This window comes from Symphalangus syndactylus, chromosome 3, assembly GCF_028878055.3.
Source record: "Symphalangus syndactylus isolate Jambi chromosome 3, NHGRI_mSymSyn1-v2.1_pri, whole genome shotgun sequence".
Classification (NCBI taxonomy): Eukaryota; Metazoa; Chordata; class Mammalia; order Primates; family Hylobatidae; genus Symphalangus; species Symphalangus syndactylus.
In genome coordinates, this window is record NC_072425.2 from 49,656,409 (window position 1) to 49,674,806 (window position 18,398).

The window sequence follows — 18,398 nt, forward strand, 5'->3', positions numbered from 1 at the left end:
AGTTTGAGGCTCCAGTGAGCCACTGTTGTGCCACCACACTCCAGCCTGGGTAATAGAGCAAGACTGTCTCAAAAAAAAAAAAAATTTCACAGGTGAAATATAAAATGATGTAAGGGTGGCTTTAGATCAGTGGTTTCTACTCTCGAGTGCTTATTAGAGTCACCAGAAGGTGTTTTACAAATCTCAGTGCCCAGGTGACCACTTAGGTTCACATCTCTGAGAGTGGGACCCAGACATCAGTCATTTCTAAAGCCCCTCCACCCCTCAGGATTCCAATGTACAGGTAGCATTGAGAACCACTGCCTTAGATAATTTTAATGATGCCCCATCTCAAATAGGTTACTATGAAAAAAACTCCAGATGCTTGGGAGACATCTAAATTTCAAAGTCAATGCCGCAGATGATAGCCACTTACTATGCTTTACTACAGTAAGCCCAATTTGGCAGATGGCAGACACAGTGTTGGGCAGGATGGGCTGGTGGTCCAAACCAGGAGTCACTTCCTGCAGCTTACACCAAGGGATAAAATTTTGGGCAAGATGAGTTAAGCAAACACACAAAAAGAACTAAAATGAAGTGGAAGATTTCAACATTCTACCCAGAAGGGAGGCAACAATGGGCAGATGTCTGACTTTTTTTTCTAAAGCTAATACAATTCTGGGTCCTTAGCGAAAAGTGCATACATCCTTATCTTTAGGAACCTAATCTTAATGCTGATCTGCAATACTGTAAACATGAAGGTGGTATTTCCAACTCATGATCTGTAGATGATGTTTTAATTATGCTGATGGCTGCCATCCATTCCCTTGAAATGAACATTTGCATTTGGAAGATTGCTGGCTAGAATTAGGGGACAGTGTGCACCAATGGAAAAGACCCTTTGCTGTGTGCAAAAGGTATTGTTCCATTCAGGAAGCAACCCATGCTGACTTCCTCGAGTCTTGAGCACTATGCTCTAACCACATGGGCTCTATTGTTTAGAAAACACACGCACACATACATTGCTGCTATAGGAAAATTATTCTGGCAAAATGCCTTACAAAAAGGGATTAGTTACTATTGAAAAACACAAAAATATCAGATGTTGAAATTTCACCAGCTTGAAAAGCAAACAACCATGTCTAGGCACTTTCCCGTTACTTCCTAAGATAGAGCAGGTGTGGTATCTGGAAGTGTGGGCACATGGACATGTGGATGCTCCACAGTGCCTTTGAAGGAGGGGACATGATGGGAGTCTGTGGCCCTGGCATGTCGAGTTTTAAAAAGCTTGGCACTCAGACTGGGTGGCTTGTTTTATGTCCTCCAAAAGAAAACCAATGAAGTCACAATTTGCAACAAGAGGAATGGGCCTGATTCATCCATCCCTTGATGAAGTAAAATCACACACACACACACACACACACACAGAGAGAGAGAGAGAGAGAGAGAGAGGCAAGTAAAATCCACATGTGGGGGGTGGAGTGGCTGTCCCAAATATAAATAAGATATGAGAGAAAGCTATTTTCCAGAATGTTTGTTCACCAAACATTCAGTGCCATACAAGGAGGTGTTCCAGGAAAACAATGGGAAGGGCCAGAATTAATTGGCTGCTAATCTCTTCACTTTTTGTAGGATGTTTTCTCCAGCGGTGGATGAAATCAGTGTTTAATGCTACACAGGCCGAGCTGTGTCCATATAAGGAAAGCCCAGGCTCACGTCTCTCCGTGAAAAAGGACCTGTCCTCCCCTCCCTGTGTTCTGCTTCCACCCCCTGCATGTGGAGGTGGAGAGTGGGAGCCGGGGAATGTGAACTTGATCCAGCACTGATCAGCCAAGCAGCAAACTCTCATTGTTCTTTAGATACCAAACATAACTTCTTTCTACTAGGGATAAACCCAGCCGTTCTGTACATAACATAGCTTTTGTACTCACCAGTATGATAGTTGGAAAAGGACCACAAAGAACATTAGAGCTTTATTAGACACCTCCTAATATGCAGGATTTAAGAACCTACCCCATTAATTTATATTCAGATTAATATTAGGTATGTTAGAATCTTATTAAATCTATCTTCTAGTAGTTTCTGAATGCTTCTATAATTATGAGTTTCAATTTATTATGTAAATATTATGGCCTGTTTTGCCTTCTATGGGAGCATTTCTTACCATCACTGCCTTGACCTCTGAGTTTCAAGGATACTGGAAATCATGATAAGGGACAACCAAATATGCTGTTGCTGTTTTTACATATCACCCTGTAAATGTGACTTAACTGTTTCAGTACAATGCCACGGTGTCATGGGAAATCCACAGTTGGGAATTTAGACTAGGCACTCTCTGTCATTGCCACCAAGAAGCTCTGTGGCCTTGGAAATGCATGTCACACAACCTCTCTGAGCTATGAAACAGAGATAATGCTCTAGTGAGGATAAAATGAGATGGTGCATATGGCAAAAGGCACCAAACAGACCAGTAAATGCAAATCCCTTCCTCTTTCCCCTCAGAAACAAAAGTCTATCTGGTATTTTGAACCTAAGTAAATTTTCAAAGGTATCAAAATAACTGAGTTGTGACGTCATAATAAAAAGCCTGGCCTGACAAGCACACAGGCTCAATGCCCTTGTACGGAGCCTGCAAAGACACAACACATCTGAGCTACTACAAACAAGTGTGTGTCCCTTCCAATGACAACCAATGGACATGAGAAAGCAAGTTCTGTTTCTCATGTGTCTTATTATAAAGGAGATAATTCCATTTCTGGTCCTGTCTCATTCAAAACAGTAAGCTGACTGTTATTACAAGAATATCACAAAGTTAAATTTGATACTTCTTTTTTTCTTTTTTTGAGATGGAGTTTCACTCTGTTGCCCGGGCTAGAGTGCAGTGGCGTGATCTCAGGTCACTGCACCCTCCACCTCCTCGGTTCAAACAATTCTCCTGCCTCAGCCTCCCGAGTAGCTGGGATTACAGGTGCACACCACCACACCCGGCTAATTTTGTATTTTTAGTAGAGACGAGGTTTCACCATGTTGGTCAGGCTGGTCTTGAACTCCTGACCTCAGGTGATCCACCCGCCTCGGCCTCCCAAAGTGCTGGGATTACAGGCATAAGCCACCATGCCCAGCCTGAAATCTGATATTTCTACATTGCTCTCTGAAGATACCACCATGGTCAGGTGCTAGATGCAAAAATAGCTATAATCCTAACCGGAGCTACATGCATTTAAAACCAGTATAATAATTAAGGATGAAGGCTTTTAAGTCAGACAGATTTGGTTTTCAGTTTCTTCATCTATAAAATGGGTATAATAACAATGTTTCTCTTACAGAGTTGTGATAGGAGAAGTAAATAGCTATTATGTATAATGCACTTAGTATATAGCCTTTTCTGCTCATTCTGGATGTTCTAAATGTAAAATAGGATACTCTAGTCAACTGCAGGCAGGGAGGTGAGGGGAAGGAGGGAAGGGAAGGATTAAGTTAAAAACTACAATTCTATAGAGAGTTAGACAACCTACATATTCTTAGATTTACCCATTTGCAGCTTAATTGACTAGAGGCATTTGTGCAAAACCCAGGCAGATGTCTCTCAATTATAAAACCAATGACAGTGACTAGGAAATACAATTTGAGGAGGAATAACCAGAGAGAATTGTAGAGCAACTGCCTTTGCAATAAACAGAATCCAGAAGCGTCTTAAGGAGAAGTGTGTCTCTACCTGGCTGCATGGAATGTGAAAAGTGGCAGCATGCGTGGCTCGGGAGAAGGAGGGAGACACCAGAGAAAAACAAGAGGAAGCACTTGGACAAAAGGCAAGAGACGCTGCCTGACGTGGGAGGCAGCTTCTCCGTCCCAGGGAAATAGACCCCAGGGGTGGAGGGGTTATCTCCAGCCGAAACCCATTATTGCTTGTTGCCCTGGAGTCTGAGTCCCAAATTCTGATGTATTGACTTTGGCCTCCCTTCCATGCATTTTCGTGCCAATAAAGTTGCTGAAATTAAAGAACTGAATTGTGAAGTCTTCTGGCATAAATAATGTCATATTGCGAAGTCAAGGCTAATAACAACCAGGATGCTGGTAACACCCTTACGGAAAACCATCTGATCTACATGTCTCTCAGTGCGGTTTGAAACTCCCCTCGGCCTACAAAGGAAAATATTTTTAGCATGTAGCACACTTTGTAACAGACATATAAATGCACCAAAAATATAATCTTAGGAAAGCATCTGGGTTTGATCATTTCAACCCCAAATAGGTTCTACTTTCTCAATATAAGAAATACTGCAACATTTTGCTATAAAATATGCAGCGATCACTGTAGCAATTTCTCACACACATTTCATTACTGGTTCTGTTTGTTTTTTTAAAAGCAGCAAATACTTGAATGATTGAGATAAAAAGCAGCATAAAACACGAAGTGCTCTTTCTAGAGCATTGGGCAACAGTGGCTTCCCCTCCTCCAAAAGGCAAACTGGACCCACTGGACTTTTCCCCCAAGGTTATTTAGGTAACAGGCATAAATATTTTATCTCTATGTTTCAAAATTTATCTTAGAAATAATAGTTGTCCCTGTCTAAGGTAAAACTGACCTGCAGTTATTAGGGACCCATAGGAATTTTAAGACTAAAAAGGCCAGCAAAAATTTTTTCATCTCCTGATCAAACAGGTTAATCTCTATGAATAATTGATTTCAACTAGAAGCAAATGCCTATTCTTCAGTGGTCAGCCAGCATAAATGCTTTTGTAGATTGATTATTACTCAATTCTCTCAATCATCTCTCAAATAGCAATTTTCCACTGAAAAAGAAATGAACAAAGAGGGTTCCCGGATAGTGTAACTTTGTAAAACACCATACAGGACAAAGTATATTTAAAAAACTCTCCCAACACCAGTCCAAACTAAGGGCAACTTTTAAGTCTGAGGGCAATTCTGCAGGTTCCAAGGACAGAAGGAAAGACTCATGAAAGTAAATCCCAACTTTTCTCCTCTCAGACGCGACCAGGTACACCTGCATTGCAGCCCTCAGCAGGGCACCGGACGCAGCCCAGAGCGCCTTCACTCCGGCCAGCTCCCCTTACCCCTAAAGAGGCAGTGAGCCTCAGAGAGGGCAAGTGGTTCGCCCACTGCTACACAGCTTCGAGGTGGTAGAGCTGACTCCAAAGCTGGTATTTAATGGATTCACTGACGTCTTCGTCCACTGTAGGACTAGCCTTGCTGAACAAAACTTCATAATAAAGAACTCTGTGAAAAAAAACATGGATCTGGATATAACAAACTGACTTTCCTCCTCTACCCAGCCTCCAATCTTGTTCATTAACTTTAAAGTAACACTGCCTTGCATGTTATGCACCAAACTGCTTGGAGCCCACTTACGGTGTGACGGTGGTGGCTGTAACTCGACAGGATCAGAAGCAGAAAATACTGGGGTTGTAAAGGTCCAAGCTGGAGGACTGACCTGGAAGAACAGGGTCTTTTGCTGAATGATCGCAATAGACTCCTTACCAAGCACCAGTGAAAAGTAGACAGCTGCCATCCAGAGATGTATGACAAGAACGCTGGCCTTTTTAAACACACATTGGGATCTGTGCAGTTCAACAATCATTGACAGTTACCCTGACCTGTGATACACTTGTTGGCTGGCCACCACCTTTGTGCTCTCCGGCACTCTCCTGCTCTGGGTCAGCTCCAGGGCGAAAGACAGGGACTCTGGTTAGAAGTGTGCTTGTGAAAGCAAATAAGAGGATATGAAAAATGTACATCAAGATATACTTTTTGTTTAACCATTTACTTTTTCCTATTCGTTTGTTTGTTTGGGTGGCCTGGTATTATATAATTTAGTTTCCATCTCAAGTGAGGAATGGCTGTATCTTTCCAAATGCAAAGACCTAAACTAATCTCTATATACAATCACATTCACTCACACCAAAAAATATACCAGCTTTTTGATGCAATGGAGCCCAGTATTTCCTATGCAAAATATTCCATCTAGATACATAGGGCTACCATTTAGAAATATCTAGTGGAAGAGGGGCATGTATACCCATGACACACATTTATGAAAAGCCCTAGAAAGTGAGGTCCACATCCTGCATCTGTGAAAGAATAGGAACAAACAGCTTCAAGAAAAAGAGGAGTCATTAATGAAAAATCATCACTTCTCAGGGCCCTCTGCCATACTCCTTTATTATCTACTCATAGGTCTTCGTAGAAACTAAGGCAAAGATGGGACCCAAATTACAAAATGCTTTAGTCTGATGGGCTGAAGACTCAGAATCCTGTACTCAAGCCATAGCTCTGCCACTAACTAGTGCTGCGAGCTTGGCCAGATACTACACTTCTCCTGGGGCTCCGCTGCCCTGGTAAGAAGATGCACTGCACTCTAAGACTCATCTGTAGCCTGTGATTCTACAGCAAGCTCAAAGTTGCACAATACCAGAAAAAAACTAATATTTAACGATGAAGCAGCAGAGGCCACACAGGAGAAATACCATGCAGGTATTAAATGTATACCTATTTGGTACCACACAATGGCTTTCACAAAAGAGAATGAAAAAAAGTTCTGACTCTAAAAGTAGCCAGGTGCTCCTGATGGCTTTCCTGGTCAGCAGGGTGCTCTGGCTGCAAGAGCTGGGACAAGTCACTGTGAGCATTGTGGAGGGCCACAGTGGGAGCAGCGGCCTGAAAAGCCCTGGGTGCTGATCTTCTATCAGCATGTGCCATGATGCTGTGCAATGTCAAACAGCCAAGGGGTCATGCATGTGTGTGCAGCCATGTGCACAACTCACTCAACTACTGCTTCGCAGGGCTTTACCCTCCAGGTGTGGGAAGAGTGCAATGTCAATATAAAATAATCTGCTTTTGGCCAGGTGTGGCGGCTCATGACTGTAATCCCAGCACTTTGGGGGGCTGAGGCAGGAGGATCACCTGAGGTCAGGAGTTCGAGACCAGCCTGGCCAACAAGGTGAAACCCTGTCCCTACTAAAAATACAAAAAATTAGCCAGGCCCATTGGTGGCGCAGACCTGTAGTCCAAGCTACTTGGGAGGCTAAGGCAGGAGAATCGCTTGAACCCAGCAGGAGGAGGTTGCAGTGAACCGAGATCGCACCACTGCACTCCAGCCTGGGTGACAGTGAAACTCCACCTCAGAAATAAACAGGCCGGGCACAGTGGCTCATGCCTGTAATCCCAGCACTTTGGGAAGCCGAGGCGGGTGGATCACGAGGTCAGGAGATCGAGACCATCCTGGCTAACATGGTGAAACCCCGTCTCTACTAAAAAAATACAAAAAAATTAGCCGGGCATGGTGGCGGGTGCCTGTAGTCCCAGCTACTCGGGAGGCTGAGGCAGGAAAATGGTGTGAACCCAGGAGGCGGAGCTTGCATTGAGCCAAGATCGTGCCACTGCACTCCAGCCTGGGCGACACAGCCAGACTCCGTCTCAAAAAAATAAATAAATAAATAAATAAATAAATAAAATAATCTGCTTTTGACGAAGAGTCTACCAGAGTATGTCTTTAGCCTAATAAAAGAGAAAATGGGGGCAGTTTTTCTTAAAAAGCAGAATCAGTTATTTTTCTGTTGAAATAAGGTTTACACTCTAGAGCTGCTTTGTCCTAGTTCTTTGAGTTTGCATTGCTCCTTCTTTCTAAAAAGGTTTCTCTACAAAATAAAGCAGCACTGCAGTGAAATCCTATTACAGGTCCACTCATTATTAGGGATGCAGTAGTTCTTTCTTCAGTGACTCTTTCTGTGGGCCAATACTTAAAAGCCTGAAAGACAGGTACTGCCCATGTGTCCAAATATGGCCCACCAGACTACACCTTGAGGACGGTCATGCTGGCTCCTTTGCACAATGGGCCAGCTAACTCGTGACTGAGTGGGGCTTAAGAGCAGTCTCCTCCCTCCAAGCGTATTTGTTTTCTTACAGATTTAGCCTCCCAGCGGAACATGGCAAATACAAGACATCAACCTCTACAGTTCTTCGCAGGTCTCAAACTCTGGGGTGGAGACCTGTTGGGCAAAGGTTGGTTTGCAGATGCTTCCATAAACCATGAGCTCATGGGCAGGGTCCTTTCGGCTTTATATGCAAACTGCCCAGCACAATGTTTGGCAAACTGCTTGAACTAATAAACTAAACCACAAAGCCAAATGTTTGGGTTACTCGGCCAGGCGCGGTGGTCATGCCTGTAATCCCAGCACTTTGGGAGGCCGAGGCGGGCGGATCACAAGGTCAGGAGTTTGAGACCAGCCTGGCCAATATGGTGAAACCCTGTCGCTATAAAAATACAAAAATTAGCCGGGTATGGTGGCTGGTGTCTGTAATCCCAGCTACTCAGGAGGCTGAGGCAGGAGAATCGCTTGATCCCTGGAGGTGGAGGTTGCAGTGAGCCAAGATCACGCCACTGCACTCCAGCCTGGGCAACAGAGCAAGACTCTGTCTCAAAAAAAAAAAAAAAAAAGTTTGGGTTACTCAGGAAAGGTATAAAAATGAAGGATTCTAAGGGTTTAGGTTGTACTTAGAAAAGAAACTTCTTGGCCAGGCACGATGGCTCATGCCTGTAATCCCAGCACCTTGGGAGGCCAAGGAAGGCAGATCACGAGGTCAGGAGATCGAGACCATCCTGGCCAACATGGTGAAACCCCGTCTCTACTAAAAATACAAAAATTAGCTGGGCATGGTGGCTCATGCCTGTAATCCCAGCACTTTGGGAGGCCGAGGTGGGCGGATCACGAGGTCAGGAGATCGAGACCATCCTTGCTAACACGGTGAAACCCCGTCTCTACTAAAAATACAAAATAATTAGCCAGGTGTGGTGGCGGGCACCTGTAGTCCCAGCTACTCGGGAGGCTGAGGTCGGAGAATGGCGTGAACCCGGGAGGTGGAGCTTGCAGTGAGCAGAGATCATGCCGGGCGACAGAGCGAGACTCCGTCTCAAAACAAACAAACAAACAAAAAATACAAAAGTTAGCTGAGTGTGGTGTCTTGCACCTGTAATCCCAGCAACCTGGGAGTTTGCCCCAGCTGAGGCAGGACAACTGCTTGAACCCAGGAGGCGGAGATTGCGCCACTGCACTTCAACCTGGGCGACAGACTGAGACTTTGTCTCAAAAAAAAAAAAAAAAAAAGAAACTTATTCTGATAGAATATATTCTAGAATGAGATAATTACGGATTATGTTGGCCAGTTCCAGCTGTGCCTATGGAGATGCTGACTCAGTAGTAGGTTTGGGCTGGCTCTGGGATCTGTAGTTTTAATCTGCCTCCTATATGATTCTGATGACCAGGTCTCCCTGAGCACCTTCAACTCAAGCCTGCAGAGCTAGACTTCCAGCAAGAACCCAGCTTGATCCTATTATTAAAACCCACATGTATGTGGGCCACTACCAACTGTCTCCATTAGCTGCATTTCTTCAATGCTAGTGGCCTCTGCTTCCTTTTCCTTCTGGTTATCCTTTGATGTTCGAAGGCAGGACTGGGTTATCCTTCGTACACCTAGCAAATATTAGCTTTCTCTCTACAGTGTCATACCTTCAATGTGTCTGTGTGCGTCTGAGCCAGTTCAGAATTCTTATTCTTTTTACAGAAAAATGTCTAAAATGCCCTTTATCCCTAATGAGAAAGCCATCCTCATATGCCTTCCTCTGTGCTCACTGAAAAAATGTACGTCTAATCTGAGATCGTGAAAGCTGTGGGCAATTGACCCTCCCTGCCGACTTCCCAACGTCCCTCCCCATCGTGAGTAGGATTTGGGTGCATCAGCTGCATCACATTGATCTGTGCTTGTTTCTTGTGGCTTCCTACTCATTCCCATGGATGTAGGCATTCCTCAGCCCACTGCATGTCCTCTCTGGATAGACAGACACCATTGGTTATCTAGATACTTACTGATGTTTTTAGAAGTATCCGTGTAAATGAAGAGCTTCTGGACATGAAAGTTCAGTCAGAAACCAAGGAGCAAAAGTCAGACTAGCTGTTCCACACCCTCCACTAGACTACCTCTTCCCTGCACAGAGGGGAAAAGCATGGCTTTTTACCCAGGGAGCTGTCTTTCCAGGCAAGGCTGCTGACCCACCTGACCATGTTTATCTAAACATGCTGCTCAAGTCCTGTCACTCCTTGCAAAAGCATCAGTGGCTACTCAATCTGTAGGAACTCTCTAGCATCACATTCAAGTCCCTGTGTAATCTGGCTGGGTCCTGCCCCACTAACCATTCCCCCTCACAGATCCTGCCCTCTATGTAAAACAAGCAACAATTAAACATGTCCTCAACAAGAAAAACAGGAAGGGAAAAGATTACAACCCCAAATCACAATCAAAATGCGTTCACCCAGTATATTTTATCAGTATTTAAAATACATTCATCCCTCTATTATTCAGGAGCAGAGCAACCTTGGTTAGATTGTTGCAGGGGCTAGGAGGGACCTGAGAATGAGAAGGAGGCTGAATGGGAAGGATTCTTGCCCCTACTCTTCCAGCTGACGACGCCACCTTGATTTCACTGGGGCCGGGATGATACCGCTGAGCCTTCATCATGGTTGTGACACTAGTTAATCAGCTTCCCAGCACTGAGATTTGACTCTGCCTGAAGCTGTTCAAACAGGCACACTGAGTTTTCCAGCAGCATACCTTGGTTATGTCGCACTCCCTGCCCGTAAGGGCCTTCTCCACAATCTCCACCTGCCCACGCTCTACCTGCCTGTCCTTCAAGATTGGCTTCAAATGGTACCTAAACTGTCTCTGCTTCCACAAATCGAAACGGCCTTTCTTCTGAACACTAAGCTTTCCACCACTTATTGCTTTCTGCCTTAGGTTAGTTATTTATGTATCTATTTTTCCTACTGAATTATTAAGCATCTTGAAGGCAAAGCCTGTACTTCTCTCATCTTTGAAGCATCCACAGTCTTTCATCAAGAACTGATGTGTGGGCTCTACTCATGGGAAGAAGGATAGGAAAGGACTGGACTCAGAGGTCTGATTTCAGATCCTGGAAGAAGCTTCCTCTTGCAAATATCATCCATCTGGTCTAGATGCTTGACAGTTCTACCACAGAAGCCTAAGCTCTAAGCTCTGACACTTATAAAGGAAATCTTCAAGAGAGAGGAAACACTTTTAATTCTTGTTATTCACTTGAAGTCTAGTCTTAGACTACTGTGAATGAGATTCAAACTCATTCTGGAAATCAGGTTTTGAAAGACAGAAATGAAGGAAGGACATAGCTATATTTGGGGGCACCAGAGAAAAATGTTTCCCATTTCATTGTGGTGCCTTGCGCTGTAAAGAGGTCAATATATTTGGACAGTGTCAAATCAGATGCCCCAATGTTACACAACACCCAGCACAGACCTTCAGCTATTACCACTTTCTGGGGGAATGGACCCTTCCCGCATTTATTTCTCTCTCATGCCACGAAGACATGATTTTTAATTCTTGTGCACTCACTAGATACTAACATCATTTGGGACCAAAAAATGTACCCAAAGCATATTCATCCATAGGGGAATAAAATGCAGTGAGGTTGCACTGAGTAATTTTTATTGGCCATTTTGAAGGGATTCACTAGAATGCGGAACTAGTGAGAGACGTACTGTGAATAAGGTAAACAGGAATGGCTAAATTGTGTCCCACCAAATTCATATATTCAATTCCTAACCCCCAGTACAACTCACAGTGCAACTGTATTGGAGTTAGGGCCTTTAGAGAGGAAATTAAGGTAAAATTAGGTCATATTGGTGGGCCCTAACCCAATATAACTGGTGTCCTTATAAAAAGAGCAGGTAAGGACAGACATGTGCATGCATACAGAGCAAAGACCACATGAGGACATGATGAGAAGGTGGCCGTCTGCAAGCCAAGGAGAGAGGCCTCACCAGAAACCAATCCTGTTGGCACCTTGGTCTTGGACCTCCAGCCCCCAGAACTGTGAGGAAAAAAATCTCTGTTGTTTAAGCCACCCAGTCTGTGGTACTTAGTTATGGCAACCCCAGCAAACTGATATGAGCACAAAGCCTTAGATGCCAAAAATAAAGGAAATTAAGCTAAAAATGAAAAGATTTTAATAAACCCTCTCCCTCTCTCGTGACTCTGCTGAGCAGTAGAGCAATTTGAAGAGTCTATGGAGGGGGCCAGGTGCTTGGATGAACAGAAGTGACTGTGATGACTCAGGCATTTTGGGTGCTGCCTCAAGTGAGGCCGGAGAACCTATTCCACATGTCTTTAAGGATCCTTGACAAGATGTTTAGTCACTTAGAAAATACAAGTTTAACTACTGGACAAAAATGACAGCAAAATTATTAGGAGCCCAAATAGTATACCACATTATGGCAACTGCTATTATAGATATAAAAGAAGCAAAGATATCGTGGTTCATATAATTTGAAAAATATACTTTCTCTGGAATTTGCAAAATAATCAGTTTCAGTTTTCTTGACTGACCATTAAATGTAGAATTCTTCTAAATAGGCCTTAAAATTATATTGATAATATTGCATAATATGTGCTATAAGAAGTCTACTAGTCATTCCCCTATAAAACCAACTGTGCTAAAAGCACATCGTGACTACAGTGACATAAAGCCTCTTGCATACTGTCTTATCAAGTATTCTCAATTCTGTGATTGCAGCATTTTCCCTACAAGACTTCAGTTTTCTATCATCTGCTCATGCGGCCTCTGGCAACTTGCAGGTGTTTGCTCGGAAAGAAGTGGCATTTTCCCAAGATGACAAAATAACCTGTTGTTCTAAATTCTGGGATTCAGGAGCAAGTCTGGGAACCCAAGTTGCTTTCAGCCTATTTCTGGGACACATTATTGTTGGCTCATTTCCCATCTTCTCTCTCCTCCTCACTGCCGCTGCTGTGATGATTTTGCCAGGAACTGGCTGCTGAGCACTTCCTCCAAAGAGGAGACTGAGGTACAGAAGACATGTGAGGTTTACCTGAGGCAGTGTGCTTATTGTTCACACCTCAGGAAACCGGTCTACCGGGAGTTGAAAACCACAGCTGATGTAAGGCTGCTAGTTCATGCCCTCTGAATGTCTACTGTGAACCCAGCACTCCCGCCCCGTACCTGTGGATTCTCATCATCCATGCTGTCACAGCAAATTGAAGGGTGTCAATGGATTAACCAGCTCTATCTTTACCCACACATTTGACAAAAATACAGATGATTTCACTCATATCTATTCTGTGGGTGACTTTAAGGCATTATGCACTCAGATTTTAATTCAACTAATAGCTTTAGAACAGCTCTATTCAACAGGAATATATGCAAGCCACATGTGTCTTTTTAAATTTGCTAGTTGCTACATTTAAAAAGAAGTAACAGGTAGGATTAATTTTAATATATTTTATTGGGTATATACATTGAGTTGCAATGTATCCAAAATATTATCATTTCAACACGTAACCAACATTTTAAAAAACATTAATGAAATATTTACCTCCATTTTTGTATTAAGTCTCCTAAATCTGATTTGTTCTCAGAGTCCATCTCAATTTGGGTGTTAAATTTTCATCAGATATGTTTGGCCTCTATTTATATTTCATAGCAGTCCGAGTTGAAAAAGCAGACTCATTCACATACCCAAGGTATTTCAAACAATAACTAAATTATGAGATTTTAAATTTAAATTTAATTACGACTAAATTAAAAAATCAGCTCCGGCCGGGTACGGTGGCTCAGGCCTGTAATCCCAGCACTTTGGGAGGCCGAGGCAGACAGATCACGAGGTCAGGAGATCAAGACCATCCTAACACGGTGAAACTCCATCTCTATTAAAAAATACAAAAAATTAGCCAGGCTTGGTGGCAAGCGCCTGTAGTCTCAGCTACTCGGGAGGCTGAGGCAGGAGAATGGCGTGAACCCAGGAGGCTGAGCTTGCAGTGAGCCGAGATCGCGCCACTGCACTCCATCCTGGGCAACAGAGCGAGATTCCGTCTCAAAAAAAAAAAAATCAGCTCCTCAGGTGCTTTCGATATATTTCAACTCCTTACCAACCACATGTAGCTAGTGCATTGGACGGTGAGCTCCTGAGCATCTACCATTAATATATGCAAGGCCCAAAAGAGATAAGCATCACAACAGGTACTACAGGATGAGGCTTATAGACATAACCCTTGTTTCCGGGGGGAGGGGGTAGGGGAGGGGACGGCATGGGACAGATACAGAGAGAAACATGTAAGGCAGGTTGTGATGCATGCTAAAGAGAGGGAAGGAATGCATGCCAAGGAGCGAAGGGCATGCACAAAAGCAGGCTGATGGAAAAGCTTGCAAATACCTGTGCACTGACAATCATGAGTGGGCGAATCTCCAGAATGCTGGGAAATAAAGTTGAAAAGGGTGGCTTTGACCAGTCTGCTGGTGGCCTCAAATAGAGGCCAAGGAGTTTGTTCTAAATCCATTGTCCATGGGGGAAAAGTCTCTGGTGAGAAGAGTGGGTCTGAGCTGGGTTGTGGGAAGATTTACTTGGCATTGATATGAACAATGAATCAAAAAGGAGAGAGCTAAAAGACCAGTTTGCTATTGCACCAGTCCAAGCGAAATATAATTTATAAATGGCACAGGTGCTAGGAAAGAAAATTAGACATTTGATAAGTGGGTACAGAAGGGCCTCAGGACTTGGCGATTTAGGGAGGAAATCAAAGAAAGGGAGGAGTCAGAGTTCTGTAGAAACTGGCTGGCTCGCACCTGTAATCCCAGCACTTCAGGAGGCCGAGGCAGGCGGATCATGAGGTCAGGAGTTCGAGACCAGCCTGGCCAATATGGTGAAACCCCGTCTCTACTAAAAATACAAAAATTAGCAGGCGTGTGTGCCAGCCTGTAGTCCTGGCTGCTAGGGAGGCTGAGGCAGAAGAATCACTTGAACCCGGGAGGTGGAGGTTGCAGTGAGCCAAAATCTTGCCACTGCACTCCAGCCTGGGTAACAAAGCGAGACTCTGTCTCAAAAACAAAACAAAACAAAACAAAACAAAAACGCAGTTCTGTAGCAACTAAAATAAGGATTGTAGAAGAAAGGCTGGATGCAGAAATTTATTTCTAGTGTATTTGCATATAAATGTTTTAAAAGAAGACTGGAATATATGGCTATGGGGCCAAGGGAAACCTTTGTTTGGACATGAAAAAAAATCCAAAATCTATTTATAGACCTGTCAAATTAGCGGAATGTGCAACTTTCTGTGAATAATTGTACAATATACTATTCTAATAGTGTGGGGTAGGCCCCGAGTAAGTTTGATTATGGTATTATTCATCAGGAAGCGGTGCAGCTCTTTAAAAGTACTGCCCTTTCACCGCAGCCCGGGAGGTCGAGGCTGCAGTGAGCCATGATCATGCCACTGCACTCCAGCCTGGGTGACAAAGTGAGACCTCGTCTCAAAAAAAAAAAAAAAATTATTGCTCTTGAATTATATTAAGGGATGTGGGAAACTCCTCAGTGTATATCCTTAAATGAATAACTTAGTTTAGAAGATAAGACTCCAATTTTATTTCAAAAGAATGTGCGCCTACATGCTGTTCAGCACAGAAACTGTGTGGGCGGACACACAGCGGGCTGCTCTCAGGTGCGGGTGATCTCTGGAGGTACGACTGAGGGCAGCGAGGAGTTTCACGTTTTCTATTTTGCTATTGTTTGAATTTGCTATGGAGGGCATGTTATTTTTACTTTTAAAGAGGGAGAGAAAGGAAAAAGTAAAATATGTATTTATATACCCAGAACAATGAGTGAAAGGATGTACATAAAAAATTGTCTCTGGGTCATTTTTATTTTCTTAGACTTTTTTATATCCCAAAGTAAATGTGTACTTCTTCTATAACCAAAAAAAAGTCATAAAAAGAAATAATCTATAGTGCTGATGGTACAATCAATTTTAAATCTCTTTGTAAGGCCAAAGGTTACAGAGTTGGGATATTCTTTAAAGAGGTTAGCATCCAATTTCTTTTGCTTCTTCAGGGCTCATGCTCACTTTTACTGAAGCTATTTCCACTTTTTAAAAATGATTTCCATTCAACGTAGCCAAAAAGGAAAATCGAGGCCAACCACAAGGCGAGCCTTCCTGAGAGAAGACAAAAAGCCTCTGTAACCTGTGGAATGAAAACTCCACCAGTAGAACATGAGTCTTTTGTCATGAATGACTTCAATTGCTGGTAGACAGAAATTTTTACGAGAACAAAGAGCATCAGAGCAATTTCAGGGCCCTGGTTGTCATTCCAGGGCAAGCATCCTAGTAACTTTATATTATAATGATGGGGACAAAGAACAAGGTGTCCCATTCACCACAAGCCTTCTGCAACTGGAGGGTCTCAGGTCCTTGTAGTGCCTTTCACTGAAGTGGAAATGGCAAGGAACTCTCAAGGAGTGCTAAAGGGGCTGAGAGTAGGTAAGTCAGCAGCAGCCGCAGAAATCATGGCCGAAACGGGTAGAAGAGATGCAAAGACGCCATCCGATCACCCACCAATTATGCGCTAAATCAGGGTCTTTTCTTTCTCATGCTGTTGTTTTTACTGAACAGTGAAGCACCCAAGGAAATACCAGTTGGGTCTTAAACACAATTTATAGCCGGTTGGCCTCACTGCACCTGGCTGTTTTGACAGCAGCTTTCTTCAGTTTATAGCAGAGATTCTTGTCTACACTATAAGCTGTCACTAATGCAACTAGACCTTTGGAAAAAATGTATAGCTCAGAGGCAAATCTCTCCCTGCCACAGACCCCTCCCTCTTTTAATGAAAACCAAAAGCCTCCTGCTGGCAGCAAAGCCTCCTCCTCTGCAGGGGAAATTACAGAGCCCCCGGCAGTGAGACAGCCAGCCCCAGCACTACAGCCTAAGTGGAGTGCGCCTGCTTTTGGGCACTGGATTAAGGTCTCTTTCTTTCCCCCTCCCTAGGGGCTAACGGCTGCAAACAGCAGCCTTCTTGTTCCAGGCCAGGAAATTTGGGAGCCAGTTACTGGAGCTCCCAGCTTCCAGGCCACACTAAGAATGTCTGGGAGCCTTGTAACAGCCTGGCTTAGGATCACAAGGCAAACTTCAGCAAATGTCCCCCACCACCTGCACTCCCATCTGAAACATGAAGGGAAAGCGTTGGTTATTCACACCTAGAAAAATCTTAACTTGTTTTTCCTGGATGTTTGTCCTCAGTGAGCAGTCTGGTTTGGAAGTCACTGTCTCAGAGCTCACGGGCCCTCACTGTCACACACGTGAGTGAAAGGCGCTGCCCCCAACCATGCACTGCCTTGTCCCACCCCTTGTCTGTTTTGTTTGTAAGACTCGAGATTTTTTTCTTTTTTCCTCCCAGAAGGACTGGACCAAAGAAATAGTTTGTAACAGGTGACACACGTTCATGAACTGAAGGCAAACTGTCCTTTTTTAGGAATGAGCTTATGGTGGCTGATGGTGGCTGATGGCCGACATTTCCCCTGTGGTGAAAATGGACAAGGATGTGAGGAGGGGGATGAAAAGGTAATGAAGAACAGCCCCTCCTGTCTCTTCATTTCATGGTTCACAGACATTCACTGACATTGAGACCCTCCTAAGGGGAAGCTCATGTAACCAGCCATGAAACCAGAAACCAGCAGGCTACAGGGCCTGCCTCACCACGCGGGTCCACCCCCAGACGCCAAGGCCCACGACCATGGGTCAGGCCCAGCCTGCAGCCGCTCTGGGGGCTGCCCCAGACTGAGAGAGCTCTCGGCCTGCAGGGTCCTCTGACCGTGCATCTGGGATCCCACCCTTAGACTTCCCAGGGCCTAGGCTTGCCATGGCCAGCATTTGACTTGGCGAAGGGGCCCCAGCTGTCCAATGGTCTCTGGGAGGCGCAGGGCCAGAGGAGAGTGGACGGGGAGAGGAGCTCCAGGCCAGGTGATTTCCACAGAGCTGGGGCTGGCCAGGAAAAGGTCTCTCCCTTAGAGTTGCCCACAGACTGAAAGGGAGGGAGAGAACAACAATCTCCAGCTGGGATGAGCCCAGGTCCCTAAGACAGAGAAACGAATGTAAATGGGTCAGCCAGGTGAGAAGGCCAGCCTGAGACAGGAGCCCGATGCAGAACCAAGAGACGAGGGAGCTGCAGGTGTGTCAGGGAAACAAGGGACAGGGACCATGGGTCAGGACAGACGACGACGGCAGCAAACCAACTCCTGTATCGGGCCGCATCCGAAGAGCAGAGCTGGAGGCCGACTGCTCCCCCGCCACCTGCCCCCCCCGCCACCTGCCCCACAGGGCATGGAACTGTTGGCTTGTGGCTCCACCCAAAATCTACCCCACGTTTTGCAGGGCCTCATTTAGCAGGGAGTTCAGGGGCTACCATCACTTCCACGTATACCATGGTCACTTGAAAGTGGCCAGAGGCACACCCCACAACAAGGGGGGGAAATGCGGAAGGGAGACAAGTGTTCTGACTTACGGACACTTGCACTCAGTAAGATAATTACTTTCC

At 44.6% G+C, this 18,398-nt stretch overlaps 1 protein-coding gene across 16 annotated transcripts in view; it reads right to left on the minus strand.

The window, feature by feature from the left end:
- Positions 1-18,398, minus strand: part of AOPEP (aminopeptidase O (putative)) — a 395,241-nt gene that overhangs the window by 115,088 nt on the left and 261,755 nt on the right. The window contains exon 7 of one of the 16 annotated variants that reach the window (XM_055271843.2): positions 14,251-14,280. The exons of 14 other annotated variants lie outside the window; for them this stretch is intronic. In XM_055271843.2, coding sequence (XP_055127818.1) covers positions 14,251-14,280 — 30 coding nt within the window. Of the gene's footprint in view, positions 1-12,339; positions 17,383-18,398 lie in introns of those variants that run through there. One more of the 16 variants, XM_063636205.1, reaches the window with a different exon arrangement.